At 34.1% G+C, this 18,627-nt stretch overlaps 1 protein-coding gene across 5 annotated transcripts in view; it reads right to left on the reverse strand.

Annotated features, from left to right (window-relative positions):
* SHOC2 (SHOC2 leucine rich repeat scaffold protein) overlaps window positions 1-18,627 on the reverse strand; it is a 167,420-nt gene that overhangs the window by 103,521 nt on the left and 45,272 nt on the right. For 3 of the 5 annotated variants that reach the window (XM_056820192.1, XM_056820191.1, XM_056820193.1), the window contains exons 2-3: window positions 2,139-2,306; window positions 773-1,709 (exon numbers count right to left, since the gene is read on the reverse strand). In XM_056820192.1, the coding sequence (XP_056676170.1) occupies window positions 773-1,475 (703 nt within the window). In that variant the 5' untranslated portion in view covers window positions 1,476-1,709; window positions 2,139-2,306. Of the gene's footprint in view, window positions 1-772; window positions 1,710-2,138; window positions 2,307-4,173; window positions 4,193-18,627 lie in introns of those variants that run through there. The other 2 variants (XM_056820194.1, XM_007479024.3) reach the window with 2 other exon arrangements.

The following is an 18,627-nucleotide window of genomic DNA, read 5'->3' on the forward strand; positions in this document are numbered from 1 at the left end:
CTAATATGCTGTAAGAAATGATGAACAGACTTCAGAAAGAGTTGGAAAGACCTATATGAACTGATGCAAAGTGAAATAAGTAAAACCAGGAAAACATTGTAAACAGTAAAAGCAATACTATAGAACAATCAAATGTGACAGATTTCTACTAACATTAATACAATGATCCAGGACAATTCTTAGTGACTTCTGAAAAAAGAATGCTATCCACCTCCAGAGAAAAAACTACTAGAACAAGAATGAAGATAGAATCATATGACTTATTGTTTATTTAGGGATGTGTTTTAGGGTTTTAGTTTTATGAGATTATTCACTTATAAAAATGAATAATATGGAAACATTTTTTCAAGATAATGCATGTATAACCCAAACTACATTGCTTATTAGCTCTGAGAGGGAAGAAGGGATAGAGACAATTCGGGTTATATAACTTCAGAAAACTAATGTGGAAGTTTGTTATTAAGATAAAAATAAACAAACAATAGCCATTGTCTTCATATGAAACATACACCTTTACATTTATATTAAATTATCTAAACTCATTAAGTATATATTCTGAGGATCATAAGATTTACACAAGTCTTTTCAGATTATATCACCATAATGTTGATACTGCTAAAAGTTCAAGAATCAAAGTTTGCTGAGTCTCGTAATGAAGGTTTAAAAAAAAAAAGTAATTTATTAATTTATTGATACAAACCTATAACTCTTTACAAAAGTTTTTAGCATACTAAATATATCAAAGAAATAATCACAATCAAAGGTTTCTTACCAATTTCAGCAGGTAGTTGTTTGATTTTGTTTTCCCGAATGCTAAGCATGATGAGTTTGGACAAATTTTTGATATCCTTTTCCACAGTAGTGATTCGATTAAAACGAAGGTAAAGAGTGGTGAGAGAATCTAGCCTATACACCACTGAAGGAATTTCTCTCAGTTTGTTATGCCGTAGGTCAAGCATACGAAGCTTCTTCAAGTTATCAAGAGAGTCAGGCAAACTGGTCAGTGAGTTTTCACTCAATGCCAGTGTTACCAGATTCACTAAACAGCCTACCTCTGCTGGGAGAGACTGTAATTTGTTACTGTATAAATAAAGTTCTGTTAGCTGTGTCAATTCTTTGATTGATGAAGGAAGCATGTGAATAGATCTCTTGGATAAGTCCAATCGCATTGAATTCTCCTCCCGGCATTTGTTTAGTTCTTTAATCACTTCGGCATTGCTAGATTTTTTTCGGGTCCCAGGAGCTGGATTAGGGCGTTTGATAGTATTGTCCACAGAAAAAGCCACAACTGGCTGTGCAGCACTGGAGTCTTTCTTTCCATCTTTGGCATCTTTCCCTTTGGTCTTAGGTTCCTTTTCTTTGCTCTCTTTTCCAAATCCTCCAGAGGCCTTTGCCTCCTTTTCTCTCTCCTTGGCTGATGGCACTTTAGGGTCTTTCTCTTTACAGTCTTTTTCTTTTCCTAGACTGCTACTCATGATGACTCAAGCTAGAGCAAGCACTACATGAACTTCTTTTATTTTGTCTCACAAACTGAAGTTCAAGGCTGAAGGTAGAGGGATCCTTCAGAGTCAAAAATGTTGGCTTGAAGTAGCAACTTGTATAAAATAACATCCATCTGTTACATGTTGGTTCTGAAGGCACTGTACCCAAACTTGATAATACACATTCCAGCTAGGAAAAGGGTGAAGGTCAAAGGCTCATTAGAATTCCTGTAATGTAATACAAAAAAAGTCAATGTTAGGTTATTTTAGAATCTATATAATTTGTATCATGTACTTGTGCCTAAGAACATGATGACCTCAAAAAGACCTTCCCACTTAATTAATTTCACAGGAGGGCTTCTCCCTCCTAAAATAGTATTCTATTTTACCCAAAACAGGTTCTACAATTAAATTAAAAATCCTATAGAATAAGTCAATTTGTGTCACCACAATAGTCAACTCAAGAAACTATTAAATTTGCAAATAAAATATATTTGCCCTCCATGAGGTTTAAAGAGAGAAAAGCTGAATCTCTACTAGATGTTGGGGAAGATAAAAAGTTTAAGACATGATTCCAGTTCTCACAAAACTTTTTAATAACAACTTAAATTTATATTGTGCTTTAAGGTTTACAAAGTATATTAGCTAGCCACTTACTGACAATCTGCACACATCAACAGATCCCAAGAGAACCAAATAAGGAGGCAGCATGGTGTGAAATATGTGCTGGATTTGGAGACCTGGGTCTGAATCTCAGTTCTGATCATTAATAGCTGAATGACCTTGGGCAAGTCACTTAACCTCTCTGAGTCTCAGTTTTCTTATCTGTAAAACAGAGACAACTGTTTACAAAAATCAAATGAAATTCAAAGATGGAATACAAAGATACTACACAATCAAAACCACTGCCTACAAAAAACCTTATGTTCTTTGCATCTCAAAGTCTGTTTCAGAGAAAGAACTTAATAAAATTGAAAATGCTCCATAACCATGAAATGTTACATGAGAGTTAAGGAAGCAGCACCTGCCCTCATTGGAGCTGGTTAACTGGTTACTCTTGGGTGCAAGGTGCTTAACACAGGGTCTCTACATTTTTTTTAACACAGGGTCTCTACATTTTTTTAAGTATTTTGAAAAATATTTTGGCATAGTTTGTTTCTCTTATAGTTCTATGTACTTTTATTAATTTATGCTTTTAAGAACATTATTCTGAAAAAGGAATCATAGGTTTCACTAAACTACCAAAGGAGTCAACAAAGCAACCAAGGTTAAGAACCCCCTTCCACTTAAAAACAACAAGCAGCTTGTTAACCCAGTGTTCTAGAGACAAAAGTGTATAAAACAGTACATGAAGTGATAATCCTCGATTCTAAAACTAAAAAAAATCCTAGATTCTAATATAATCTTAGTAATCCAGTTCCTCACTCATATCCTCAGTTTCCTCCATTTAGGGGATAGGGAATTGGACTAGATGATCTTACTATCTTAGATATGTCTTTGGAATTCACAAATGATGGGTTTTAATGATGGATTTGAGTCTTGTAACAAAGAAAAGGGCAGTAATGATAGAAATATGGAGTTCAAAAGAATAAGAAGGTAAACAAAGTAAGTATGAAATACTATAATACAGCCTAGTTTTTCCAGAAATATACCAAATGTAAAGATTTTATTGTGATAGGAAAAAGATAACAATGGGAAAAAATCTTTATCGTACTATATGTCTCAATGGGGATTCAGAAAATATAGACACCTTCTACCTCAAGGCAGCAAAACAGGATCACACATTTGACTGAACACAGCCCAACATAAATATGTGCAGAACACAAGTGTAAGAAAGCAGAATTGGACTCAATGAGGAAAAGCTTCCAATTAGAGCTTTTCCAAAATAGAGCAGATTGCCTATGGCTAAAATAAGTTTTAATCAGTGGATGTTTTCAAATAGAGACTCTAAATTATTTCTTGAAAACGTATAAATATGTTTTAGACTAGATCAAAATTATCAAATTCACATCCAGAAGACCTGGGGCGGCTGGAACCAGATTAAAATGTAGCTGGGAAATATCTAACAAAATAAACAAAAATATAATGCAAATTATGTCAACCTGTGGTTTTTTCTAAATCATTTATGGCCTATAGGGAGTCTTTCTATTTGAGTTTGAAACCAATGGATGAGATCTAAGCCCTATTCCAAATTCTTATTACTCCTACTTTAGCAATGTTTCCATTTTGTCTTTATTAAAATGCATTAGGTTCAATACAACAGACTATAAGAAGAGTTTGTCTCATACCCCAAACTCAATTAATATATTCAAGATGCTTTATGCTCTAATATGTTTATCAGATTAGAATGCCTATTTGAATGAGTTGCAGAATCAATAAATAAAAAGCGTAAAAAGAATTAGGAGCAATTCTGCTGGGAAGAACTGAAGTTTCTCCAGACATTAAGATACCCCTATGATACTTTTATATCAAAGAAGGTAATTCCAGTTCTTTTGGGAGTCAAGCTTCAGAAGCACTTAGAAAAGGTAAGTCCTTGGCACCTATACCATGGGAAAATAGGGAGAGGAAAGGAACCCAGAGAGAATGTCACACTCAGCTTGCTCATCATTGACCATGTCATCAAGAGAGTATGCACCAGGACAAATAACATTTGTCAAGAGACAAGAGAAAAGCAAGGACAAACTAGACTTACTCAAAAAGGTGCAGCTTTAGGACTCTACAAGGGTCCAAAATCCTATAGGCTCATCAAGGAGTCACACACAGGCTAGGGAAAATTCAAGAGTATTAGACAAAGGAATCAAAGGCTATTAATTATCCATTCGGGTGCTATGAGTAACCCCTTTGCCATATGTGCTAATTTGGAGCCCACTTTCCCTTGGATTTTGTATGTACTTGTTGCAGAATATGTCCCAGACTTTAGAAGAAATGATTTTTGAACCAACTGTTCTTACTTTACTTGTTTAGCAAATATTCCTAACTAAAAGCTAATTAAATCTGGCTGGCTAATTGATATCAGCTGGATAAGCAATGGGACACACACTTGGGAGTTTGTGAATAGTGTTAGAGGAAATACTCACAAATCCTCACTTACCCCAAAAATTCTGAGGTAAAAAACTCTCTGAGGCTTCAGTCACTAATGCTAGTATTAGAAGATTGAGCCCAAAAGTACTACAAGATCCATGATCTTTAAATCTACTTTCTCTTCTACCTTCAACTTCAGCAATACTTAATCCCATAATATACAAATATGTGCTAGGCACTGAGGGAATAGGCATAATCTTTGATCTCATGGTAAATAGTCATGCTTTCTATTAGTACTTCTAACATTGAGAATGACAAGAGAAAGAAATCATACCATTATGGGCTTTGATTTGTTTCAACTATATCATCAAATAACTGATGTAATCTAGCAGCCTTGTAATCTAGTTTTGTCCTCTAGTCAAATTTGGTAAAAATTTAAGCCAAGCATGAAACTATCTGATTAAAAACAAAAAAGATTTAGATGAGCATTTTAACACCATATCTTGCTTGCTATTTTGTCAAATTCTATAAAGTATTCCATTGATAATTGATTGTATGTTACTAAATTTGTATAACAATTTGAACAGAGCTGGTAATTTTTGTAATATTGCTAAGGCTTAGTCATGAACATGGAATATAACCAATATTTTTCTTCCTTTAATTCTATTTTTTTAATGTTTTATAGTTGTATTTATGCAAATCCTTTGTGGGTCTTGACAGGTTAACTCACAGATGGATAAACTTGGTTTTTTTTCTATATTAAGTAGAATTTCTCTTCTCTTTTCTTTCTCCTTAAATTCACTAGTGATTTGCAGAAGGCTGATGAATTTTAATAATTATTTTTGTAGACACATACTTGACGAAAGATATTATTTCAATAAACATTAAATTCAAATTAAAATTGTTTTGCCTCATCTTTATTTTTCTTGGTTTTGTTGTTATAGCTATTTTAATAGTGGAAGCAGTGACTATTCTCATTTCACTCCTAGACTTTATAAGAAGTTAGTGATTCCAAGCAAAGGTGAGGAGGAAGAGCATTCCACCCCTTGAAGACACCAGGTGAAAAGGCACAAAAATGCAGGTAGAGCAAACAGGCCAATATGGATATCCCTCACAGTGTATGGAAGGCAGGATTATATAAGGAGCCTGGAGAAGCTGGAAAGGGCCAGGTTGTAAAAAGTTTTAAATATAACAGAGAGGAGTTTTTATTTGATCCTAGAGGTAATAGGGAACCATTTGAGTTAACTGACTAATGACAGGGGCAGAACTACACTTTAAGAAAACCACATAGGAAGATATGTGAGAGACTTAAGGCAAGGAGATCAATGAGGAAAGTATTGTAGCAATTGAAGCATGAAGAGATAAGAACCTGTAGCAGGTGATGGCTGAGTGAGTGAAGAAAAGAGACATCCATTAGAGTTGTGGAGATAAAATGACATATGTCAACTGATTAGATATGTAGGATAAGTGAAGGTAAAAAATAGATGATGACACCAAGAACCTGGGTGGCTCAAAGGATGTTAGTGCCCTTGACAATACTAAGTAGGTTTGAGAACAGGGCTGGGTTTAGAGGGATAGGAGAAAATAAAGAGACCTGTTTTGGACAAGTAGAGTTTGAGATCCATCTCTAGGGCATATACCATTTTAAATGTTCAATAAATAAGTAGTGCAGGATAGGGACTGAAAAGAAACTATGGGAGAATGAAAAGATATGGGTGTTATTTGTTAAGAGATGACAAATAAATCAATGTGAGGTGATCAGGCCACTAAGAAAGGATAAAGAGAAAAAATTTGGCACAGGATAGAGTTTTGTTATACATCCAGAGTTAGTTGGCAGGAAAGGGATGATGAACCAGCAAAAGAGACTGAGAAGAAATAGATATATAGGAAGAGAACCAAGAGAACAATGTTAGGAAAAAACAGAGAGGAGAAGAAACTCGACAGTGTCAACTACAAGGAGGTCAAGAAGGATAAGAACAGAGAAAAAGGTCATTAGATTTAGCAGTTGAAAAATCATCAGTAAATCTCAAGAGTGCAATTTCAGGTGAGTCAGACAATTACAGACAGCTTTTCAAATTTTCAAAATTCAAATTCTCAAAAGAGAATAACTGCTGGAAATGATAGGTAAAGGTTTTCTAGCTTAAGGGGAACTTAGGTACTTTTGTAGTCAGCAATGAAAAATACAAAAGAGAGAAACTAAAGACTGAAGAGAGAGCAGGGGAATATTGTGATGCTAAAGAGGATGGGAACATCCAGGATCTAGAATATATAGAGAGGCTGGTCCTAAGGAGAAAACTACCTTCATATTAGAGTTAAGTAGAAAATAATGGATAATGAAACTGTGAGATGAAGAGAAGGGGGGAAATAGGAGGCTTAAGGTAAATATTCTCAGTGCTAGGTAAAGTATGAGGCTAGGTTTTCAGTTTTTGAAAGGGAGGGTTGTCTAAGGGAAGCTTGAAAAAAGGAGGTTTGGAAAAGCTAATATGGAAAAAAGGATAGCAAACCAGTTTAGGAGGAATAAAGGATTGCTTTGCTATAGGGAAAGCCCAGTTGAGAAAAGATAAATTTGGAGCAGAACTTGTCAACACAGTTCTATGACTTTCTCCAGTTTCCTTCAGAAAAGCAGATCTGTATTTTGCTACATGATTAAAGGTAGGCAATTTCTTATTCATAATAACATATCATAGATGACTATGTCTGAGAAAGGCCTTCATAAGTGAAACATTTCTGCACCAACTGTGCCTTTTTGGTTACTTTGTCTTTCAAACAAATCTCTATGATCCAGAATTATTTGCATAAAAAACAGAATCTAAATTCCTCCAAGCTAAGTGTTTTTTTTTTCCTACAATTAACTAACTGGTTTAATGTTAAAAAAAAATAATGTGTTTTAAGTAGAGTCTTATACATGAAATAAATGAAATAGCAGTATTCCTGAAAAGTTGCCTTGAGGTGAATTTTTGTACAGTAAACCCAATTTTTCCCATTGGATTTCATCATAAAATTTGAGATACAGTTCTCTGGAAAATATTTGCCTTGAGACACTACAAGCTTACAAAATTATGTTTAAAAGATGATTATCAATATTCAAGTCACCAAAATGAATAGATGGAATAATTTTTATATTTGATAGAATGGCTTCAAAATCTAAAGGAAAAACAATAGCTTGGATGATTCACATATAATTGACTAAAAGGGCACTCAGTTTCTATCAAACTTCCTTACTCAGTAGTCATTCAAATATTTATCAAAAGCCAAATATGTGTGTGTTATTGTTATTAGATACTGAGTGGGAGAAAAAAATGTAAAAGGGGAATCTCTACAGTCTGACAGCTAGCAATTTAAATGAGCATTCAAGAGCAATAAACAAATAGTTAATCATATATTACCTATATTGTTAGTTAAGACAACAAATGAATATACCGAGTTTGGAGGAAGGACAGATGGATATCATTACGAATGTTTAGGGAAATGACATTATGGACAGTGTGGAATCAAATCTGGATCTTCCACAGATATTGGATAAGCAGAAGAGAGATGTTGCTCCAAGTTGAAAGGTGCTCCAAGTTGAAAAACATAGCTTAATTTGGAAGAATTGCCTAAATGGAGTGGCAAGTAAGCACATTTCAGACACTTAATAAACTCCTATAAATTGATGAATAAATTCCAACTGTGGGAGAAAGACCTACATGGGTAAAGCAATAGAAATGCTTGAATTAAGAATTTAAATTTTTACCCTGAAAATAAAATCATGCCATCAGAAAACATCCTTAAATATAAAAATGAGCAAATTGATCTGAAGGTAGCAGCAGAATCTATCAAAAAGAGTATGGTGTTGAAGTCCAAATACCTGACACCAGTCACAGCTTTGCCGTTGACTGTGATCTTGGGCAAGAAAATTTTCTTCCTCCATTTTCCTCATCTATAAAATGATGGTATTAGAATAGAGAGGTCCTTTCTAGTATTAACAATCTCCAAGAGATTTTTTTTAATGTAGAAATTATCGAATATAATAAAATAACTGATATAAATACCCCAATCCATGATTTTATTTCTTCTGGGTACTCTATTCACCAACATGGAACTCAGGGTATCTAACATTTCTAGAGTTTAGAGAACCACAAACTTTGTTGCAAAAAAACTGATTCAATATAGCAGCAAATGAACAAAAGCATATAAGAATATATCACTAGGAAACATCTTCTAAAACATATACCTAATGGAATCTAAAATTTTTCTGAGTAAAAACTTGGTTAACACATTTCAAATCAATTGCCTAATTCATAAATGGACTAATCATAAATTAATGAAAAACAGACTTCTCTATAACAATGTTTGCTTTATTTTGCCAAAAGAAAGGCCTTGTTCTGTCTAACAATTTTAATCAATGATTTGAAAGCAAGCATAGAAGACACACAGATCAGAATAACTAACACACTAAATAATAACTCTGGTTCCATAAAGTACTTTGACAGTCTAAAAATGGATAAAATCTGAAAGAATGACATTTGTTTCTATTTGGTTTCAAGTATTAACACTTGGATTCAAAATATTGACTACATAAGTAAAGTATAAGTTCCAAGTGGGGATAAGATGCTACATTGCATAATAAATGCAAAATGGGTAAAAGGTAAAAGATGGTCACCAAAATATTGAATACAATATTATGCTGCATTAACAGAAACATGTAACCTCTTCGAAGTTATGGATTGGACTAGAAGATCTCTGAGATCCCCTTCTATTCTGAAATCTTAAGATAATGTAGGATCCAGGTGACTTAAGTCATAAAAATTTGGGAAACCATGATACAAAAATTCTTTGGAATGGCATAAATGGCACACATTTAAAACATTTGGTGATGACACAAACCTAGGAGGGATAATCAATACACTGATAAAAAAAAAATCCAAAAAGAACCAGACAGGCCAGAACTTTGGGCTAACTTTTTTTTAAAAAGCAAAATTTCGTAGGGATAAATGTAAAGTCTTATAATTGTTTTTTTTTTTTAATCAAATTCACAACTATAAAAACAGGAAGTCACAGAGAGAGGAAAATAATGCAGATGAAAAATATCAAAAAATTTTAGCCAACAAAGCAATGGGTTCAAATCAAGAAAACATCTAATGCCCAGTGGACTTACGCGTCGGCTATGGGGGGTGGGGGGGAGGAAAAGAAAATGATCTATGTCTTTAACGAATAATGCTTGGAAATGATCAAATAAAATATATTTTAAAAAAAATTTTTAGCAGGCTGTAAGCTCGACATGAGTCAACAGAGTAATATGGCAGACAAAGTTAGTGAAATATTGTGTTGCACTAAAAAGTGGATGAGATAGCGCCATTACATTTTGTCCTGATCAGTCCATATCTGGGGCAATTGTGTTCAGTTCTTGGTACCACTTTTTAGGAAAGACATTGCTAAACTATAGAGCATCCAGAGGAGAAAAACTAGGACACTAAAGAGTCTCAAGTTCATGCCATATTAGGTTTGGCTGAAGAAACCTGGAAATGTTTATTAGCCTGGAAAAGACTTTAGGAGAATACAACAGTTGTGTTTATTTAAAGGGCTGTCATGTAGAACATGGGTGAGACTTGACCTGCCTGGATCTAGATGATAGAATTCTGAGCAATGTGTAGAAGTTGCAAAAAGACAAATTTAGGCTTAATATAAGAAAAAAAAATTTTTCTAATGATCAGAGCTACCCAAAAGTTAAATGAGCTATGTTGGGACTATCCTTCACTTATAGTTTTTATAAAGTCTAAATGACCACTTGTTGATTGTGCTGTAAGAGATTCTTTTTCAAATACCAATTTGATTAGATAACCACTCAGGTCCTTCCCAACTCCAAAATCCTAAGATTCTTTGCTTAAAAGTTTCTAATGAATGAAGAAGAAACCACACTACCTTAAATGGTGGCTTATTCCACTTTTGAATGGCTTCAATTATGAGGAATTTTATTTTTTCTAAAATCAAGTATAACCATCTTTCTGCAATTGCTACCTATTAATCTAAATTTTGTCCTCTGGGAAAGCAGAACAAAAATAATTCCTATTTAATAGGATAACCCTTCAAAGACAAAGATAATAATAATATGCCAATTCTAAAGCTTTCTTCCCCCAGGATAAACATTCCAAGTTCCTTCCATCAATATTCCTGTACAACATTTTTTTCAAAGATATTTAACAGAGGTTTCCCTCTTCAAGACAATTTCTAGCTTTACAATATCCTGCTTAAAATGTGGCAACTAAGTCTACTTTATAGACCAGTATTGGGGTGACACAGAACCACAATTGTCTGAGCCAATCAATGGATGTGATGTATTTAAAATCCCAAGAAAAGCTCATTAAATTGATTAGGTAGTAAGCAAGATTTAAACACTTACATAAGTTTGAGTGCTTGTATAAGGCCTTTTTAATAATTCTATAGAAATCTAGACATGCTGTATTCTCATGTTCCCAAGAGATTCTGGGTAGGAACACAAGTTATACTGCAAAATACACATTTAAAATAGAATAACTACTTCTTATGCTTTCATATTTAAACAAATAATTATCGTGGCAGATTGAGATTAAATTTATTACTTGTTTTAAATTAGATTTAACAAATTTAATATTACTACTTATTTTTTAATTAGAATAGTTAAAAGTGTTAAGTGATAGCTAAAATACAGTTAAGCAGTTGAATAATGTAAAATGCATCCATTAAGAAAAAACTATTGCCCAAAACTTTCTGATTCTCCTTTATCAACAGATGAAGATATTTTTCCAAATATCTAAACAATCCAAGAAAGTGCTTTTCCCCCCATAAATAAAATATATCACACACTAGAATTTTATACAACAGGAGTGCGTTGTCCAAATCTTACCTCTTACTTGCCAAGTAAAGTGAATGAAATTTATTATAAATTACTTCATAACCAATATACAAATACATTATTTTGGCATGAAAGCAACATTTAAAAACTATCCCAACAACACTGTTTTTCCTCTGCCAACCCAAATCTAATGCAAGCCAACCAAGCCCTCGATAAACAAAAAATAAATTATAAATATAAAAACTGTAAAATATAAATGAAGAAAATAAAAATAAAAAATTCATTCTCCAAAATTGAATGACTTTAAAATATGGTTTACAGTTTCCCACTCTCCCCCCCAAAATTAATATTGGACATGGATTATTATATCTTTCAAATTTATGCTAATACCTATTAGAAAGGTAGTTGTACTAATAAAAGAAGACAATGTTAGAATTTATGGGTCATTCAAGAACTATTATAGCAATTTTAAATTACAACAATAGAAATAGAATCCCCTCCCCCTATTTTATCTGATCCCAATGATTCAGTCCTCATAGGAAAAAATCTCATTAAAGTCTAGCTATTTCTGAAGCAAGAGTCCTAAAGCAATATAATCAAAGGCTTTTTAAGAAAAGAAAATTAAGATCATTCACATTACAAGAAGAGATTCAAAAGGGAGCAAGAATAAAAATTATGCTTTTTATTACAGATTTATATAGCTAGTACTACTATTAGTATTACTAAGACTGTTACACAGAAATCAATCATCAAGAATTTATTAAGCTCATGGGGTGTTTCAGGAAGACTACCACCTCTGGAATGAGGGTTTGCCAATCACTTTTCAGGACTGCTCATCCACTTTTGTGTCTACCTTTCAACTCTCGCTCTCACCTGTGTTTCCACAGCAGCCACAACCCAGTAAAATCATCTCAGCAAGCAAACTAAACCAGGCTGAAAGTGTGAATTTCAAAACTACTCAACCCTATTCAAACCATTCTTCAGAAGATGGGATCTAGCTATTTCCTGATGAATAACAGAATCAGGTCTTGGAAACTACAATCTCCACCCTACTCAAGGGTAACAAGATTAGGAAGGGCTGCAGCAAAACTCAAGATTTAATTATTTGAGAATATGGCCTTCAACAGACATGTGCAAAAAGGACAGACCTCTGGGTGGTCCTAGGTTAAGCTAGAGCCACCATTGGCACATGTGAGAGACAGGAAGTGAGGTAGAGGACAGCTCAGGAGTTCTGGGGACTTCCTGTGTGGAGGAAAGTGTGGTGGTTGGAGCCTGGTGCTTGGTGTGGAGGAGCCCTGAGAGTGTTTCTCCATTTTGGTCACGTGAGTGATAGGGACTGATCTCTTTTCTTTGCCTTGGCTATCCAGGGCCTTGGGTCTTTGGCCCAGCTTAAGCAGAATGGGTATTTAAGCCCTATTCCCTTCTCTCCCTTTTCCCCCTCACTCTCTTTCCCTCTAATACTTTTCTTCCTCCTGTTTGTAATTAAAACACCATTAAAAGGTTAACAGCTGACTTGAGTTTTCATTTAGGAATTACATAGCTGAATTCCTTGGCAACCTTAAATTAATATATATCAGTCTTTTAAAGTGATTTCCATATCACAAAAGTAATAACCAACAGGTCTCAAAACCCACCTGTGAGTTAGGAGGATGTCTACCCCAAACACAAAAAGACTTCCCCCAGCAGTATGAGCAAATGAGAACAATTTGTTCTAATGGCCATGAAGGTGGCTGAAGAAGGAGCTATGGAGCACTTAGAAGGTGGTCAGACATGAAAAATACCAAGGTCATCCATTGCAACCTGAGCCATAACCAGTCTTCCCGATTTTTGTCTTGCCATTGGATTTTGAGGACTGGAAGTAAGAGTGAGGTTGACAACATAGTGCAACTCTGCCTCACTTAAATCCAATTCATGCACAAGTCAAGATATCACCCTGTGATGGCACTGGGACTCTTCAAAAATGAAGAACAAACAAGTTCCTAACTGGAAATAGAAAAAAAAAATGAAAACCTCTAGGAGCTTACATTCTTTCAGAGGTGATAACATGTACGTATATAAATATATACCAAATAAAAACATTGTACTTTGAGGGGGAAGGACTAGCAACTTGGGAGATTGGTAAAGGCTTCATGTTGAAGGTGGAACCTGAGCTGAATTTTTATGGAAATCAGGTTTTCTAAGAGATAAAGAGCAAGAGGAGAATATATTTCAGGCAAATATATGCAAACAGAAGATGGAGTACTGGGTCTAAAGCACAATAAGTAGACTATTTAGGTAGATGGTAAGGATGTAGAAATAGTAGTAATGTATAATAAGGGCAGAAAAGCAGAAAAGAGGAATGATATGGTTAAAACTTTTTCTAAAAAAAAAATCACTTTTTGGCAACTATGTGATAAAGTCGATAGATGAGACAAAGTAGGGAAACCAAAGGAGAATGCTACAAATAGTCTAGGAAAGAAGTGATGGCATGTAGACTGATTATTACATAACATGTGTTTAATAAATGCAGTGCTGATTGAATAGAAAGAAGGGGAAAGATCTGAAAGATGTTGTGGAGGGAGAAACTTAAGATTTGGCAACCAATTAGATATACAGAGGAGAAAAAAAACAACACAGAAATTTTCATCTGGGTGATTGGAAGGATAGTGGTGTACTTAAAAAGAGGAGTTTAGGGGGCAGCTGGGTAGCTCAGTAGATGGAGAACCAGGCATAGAGACGGGAGGTCCTAGGTTCAAATCTGGCCTCTGCCACTTCCTAGCTATGTGACCCTGGGCAAGTCACTTGACCCCCATTGCCTAGCCCATACCACTCTTCTGCCTTGGAGCCAATACGGAAGGTAAGGGTTTTTAAAAAAAAGAAAAAGAAAAAAAAGAGGAGATCAGAAGAGGGGTAGATTTGGAAAGGATAGCTATTTTTTAGTTTGAGTTTGAAATTCTGTGGAACATCCAGTCTGAAAAGTACAATAAGCAACTGATTTTGAATAGGGCTCAGAAGAGAAACTAAGGTAGTAATTGACTGGGAGCAGTGGCATCTGACACTGTGGTCCAATATTCTGAACCAAAATATAGGACTAGAAATTTAATAGAAATAAATATAATCTCATTAGAAGAGGCTTTATTTTAGCCTGTTGAAATCTTTTCAGGTCCTTGTCCTCAAGGTTTTATATTCTCTAGAAGGAAATGACATATACACATTTAAGTACATACAAACTAAATATAAACTAACTTGTTATGGGGGGGAGGAAGCAACAGAAATTCTGGGGAATCAAGAAAAAGTTCATTTAGAAGAGAAAGATTGAGCTGAGGGATACATGGTATCCTACAAGGCAACGAGAAGGAAATGCATTCATGTCATCCCTAAGCAAAACCATGGAGATAGGAGAAAATGCCATGTGTGAGGAACAGCAAGAAGGCTAATTTGGCTGAGCAATGAGAATTGTCAGAAGGCATCAAAGAAAATAATAAAACAAGATAGAAAAAGGAGGTTGGAACAGGAATCCATGGATTTTAAAACTTTAACAATAAGTTTGTATTTGGTCCTACAGGAAACACAGCCACTATGCTTTATTAAACAGGAAAATATGAAAAGATTCAATCTATGCTTAAGGAAAACTATTCTGAGAATCCACTAGCAAACTCTCCCCAAGCTGACATCAATCTACAAATGCCAACTCACTACTTTTTTGAGTCTAGTCTTTCAACCAATTCTATATCCATCTAATTATACTATTCTCTAAATTATGCCTCTATTTGTAAACATAGTATTGAACTTTATCAAATGTTTTACTGAATTTAAATAAGCTATATTTCTACCAATCCCATGTTGTCTCTACCAATAGAATCCAAGTCCTGTGAGAAGGAATGTTTGATTTTTAAAATTGTATCCCCAGCATATAATCACAGTAGCTGACACTCAGTACGTGTTTAAGAAATGCTTATATTTTTAGAAATGACTTGGAGGGCACCTTGGTGGTTTAGGGGATTGAAAGTCAGGCCTAGAAATGGAGGCACTGGGTTCAAATCTGGACTCAAGATGCTTCCTAGCTGTGTGACCCTGAGCAAGTCACTTAATCCCCACTGACTAGCCCTTACCCCTCTAGGTATGAGTTTGCTTTTTTTTTTTTTTAAGAAAAGAAATTACTTGGAAGAAAACACTGGATATGACACAAAATTGGGGGGGTTAGATGACAGAATTATTTCCCCCAGGTATCTCAGCCAAATTTAATGATATGTAATTTGCAGATTCTATTCCCTTTTCTTTTCTGAAAATCAAGATACTTTCTCTCCTTTTACAGTCCTGTACCATTTTTCTTATTCTCCACAACCTCAAAAGTATCTGATAGTGGTTCAGCAATCATATCTATTATACCTTTAAGTATTATGAACCTGGTGACTAGAACTCTTCAAGGGAGAGTACCTTGATCTTTTCTATCATTTATTTAACTCCTTATTAATGCATGTATTTATTGTCTTTCCTCATCCAAAGACCATTCTTCTCATCAGAAAAATGAAAAGGGCCAAGTGATTCTGTCTTTTCCTCATGGTCTATTATTGTTCTGTCTATCCCAAGAAGAGGTTTTTATCTCATCTTTAATCTTCCTTTTTTCCGTCAGTGGTGTTAAAACTCCCCTCTTTGCTATCCTTACATTCATGAACAGTCTTAATCATTGTAATACTTAGCATTTCTGACAAATTCCTACAAAACTTTGCTAATCTTTTATATTATTATTACCTGCACCTTCCTTCTTTCACAGCTTTTTAAAACCTAACAGTTCATAAGTTTTCTATGCACTAACATTGATCTCACTAAACAAATTTCTTTTCTTTCTTACTGTAATTATTTATATCTTCAGAACTTCCCAAAATTCATTCTCCATTTTCTCTTCCAATAATGTCTAGTCCACAGCAAATGCTAAACAAATATTTATCAAATGTTCACAAAAGATCATCACAAATAAAAATACCTATTGAGTCTATATAGAGACTTGGCAAATTAGTAATCATCTTTCCTTGACCTATGAACAAATCTTGAACTTCCAAGAGTGTCCAGATGTCTAATTACTGGTAGTCAGCTAAAACTTTTCACTTTTTACTTAAGTAAACAAACTAAAATTATCTTTGTTTCTTAAAATCAAGTTATCAAAAATATCTCCCTATTCATTCAAGAAGAGAATGTACTAAAATTTTTTTTTCATAAACAAAAAAGACATTTCTTATCACAAAGCTAACTTTCCATTCATTTTTTTCTCCCCAGCAATAATAAAGTTCATAGAATAATTCAAAGATAGGATGTAACAAGAATGAAGTCTAAATGAAGATTAATGACTTTTTAAAAAGATTTTTAAAACTTATGAGGCCAATTTTTTACTGTGTACAGTGTGAAAGAAGAAAACACATCAATACTTTTGAGTTTACACTAAAATTTTACTCAAGTTATGTCGCTATGGTATATAAAAAAGGTTACAAAACAAAAACAGCAATATGATAACTAAGAACAGAGAAGTTTACATGGAACAAGGACCTCATGGAACTTTGCGGTGCAGATAAAAGTAGATACTTTTTAAAAATATGTAATCTTCAAATAAAAGGAATAGAAATTATATAACACCAAACATCATTGGTGAAAAGGCAATGATACAATCCCATTTTCAATGTTTAGTAATAGTATGACTTAAGTTCAATATAGCAATTAAGGAATTAACATTTATTCTCTGAAAACCTTTCATCATCAAAACGATCAGATTCCAAAATGCTTACATCCTCAACATCCAGGACAAAAAGGAATTAAGTTTGACAGCGAGTTAAAAGCATAATGAAGATCACTTGGTTCCCCTCCCCTCTCTAGATTTCTTCCCACAGCCCAACATCCTTCTTGTTCTGGAAGATGCCTCTACCTCTATAGCTTTCTCACTTTTGATATTTCCTTTCTGCCTTGGTCCTATTTTCTTATTAGGGAGCTCTTCCCAGAATTCCATTTTGAAGAAGTCTCCAGGTCAGTCCTATGTTCACTCTTTCACCTCTTTCGTGGCTCTGCTACAAACTCTCTAGACCTCTCCCCTATGTTCCAGCAGCATTCTCATCCTGGAAGATGTCTCTGCCTTTGAAATTTTCTCATAAGCATTTCTTATCTGGCCTTTCTATTCCCTCACTGTTTCATCTTCAGTCCTCTGGATTCCTATACTATCATTGCATTGATCAAAGTTCCAAATTCCTTGAAAAGTTGTTTTTTTAAATAATGTTGTCGCTGTTTTCCTTCTTTTGTTTAACTCTTCTCAGTTCACAAAGATCTTCCCAGTTTCCTCTAAAACTATCCTAACCATTTGGTCATTTCTTATGGCATAATAATTACATTATAGTACAGTCATATACAAGTTGTTTATCTATTCCCCAATTTCTTAAATGTCCAGTTTGCGACTACTCAAAAAAGAATATGTGTGTATAATACACACACACACACACACACACACACACACACACACACACACACATAACATATTAAGTTACTTGCTTAGGTTCACACAGCTAGAAAATGTCTGAGGCTACATTTGAATCCAAGACTTTTGGTCTCTAGGTTTGGCTCTCTGCTCAAATTATAAATATATTTTGTACAGAAGACCCTTTTCTTCTTTCTTTGAGCTCTTTGGGATATCAATCAGCTTAGTAGTAGTAGAGCTGCATTAAAGGGTATTCACAGATTAGTAACTTTTGAGGTAGAGGTCCCAAAATGATTTCCAGAAGAGCTAAACTAATTCATTGAGCCACCAAAGTATATCAATGTGCCAATTTTCCAAAAGCTCCTCTAACATGTTTCCTTTTCCTCTTTGGTCATCTTCACCAATCTGACATGGATATGATATAAGATGGAACCCCAAAGTTGCTTTTTAATTTGAATTTTTCCAATTATTGGTGATTTCCATTTTCCATAAAGTTGTTGACGGCTTGGTTGACATTCTTTAAAAACTGCCTGTTCATATCTTTTGATAATTTATTTACTGGTGAATCACTTCTTTATGTATTTTGAATATAAGATCTTTATTTAAAATAAAACTTGCTACAAAGATTTTTTCCCCTAATTAACTATTTCCATTCTGATTTTAAATACATTAGATCTGGGTGTAAAACCTTTTAAATTTTACACAATCTAAATTGTCCCATTTTATCTCATGAAATCTTTTCTACCCTTTGTTTACTCATTAACTCTTCCCCTATTCACAGATCTAAAACTGTACATGATTGCCCGATCTGGCCCCCACTTTTTTTTATACAACTTGCAAGCTAAGAATAGTTTTGCCATTTTTATAAAATTTTAAATTAT

This window comes from Monodelphis domestica, chromosome 1 (genome assembly GCF_027887165.1).
Source record: "Monodelphis domestica isolate mMonDom1 chromosome 1, mMonDom1.pri, whole genome shotgun sequence".
Classification (NCBI taxonomy): domain Eukaryota; kingdom Metazoa; phylum Chordata; class Mammalia; order Didelphimorphia; family Didelphidae; genus Monodelphis; species Monodelphis domestica.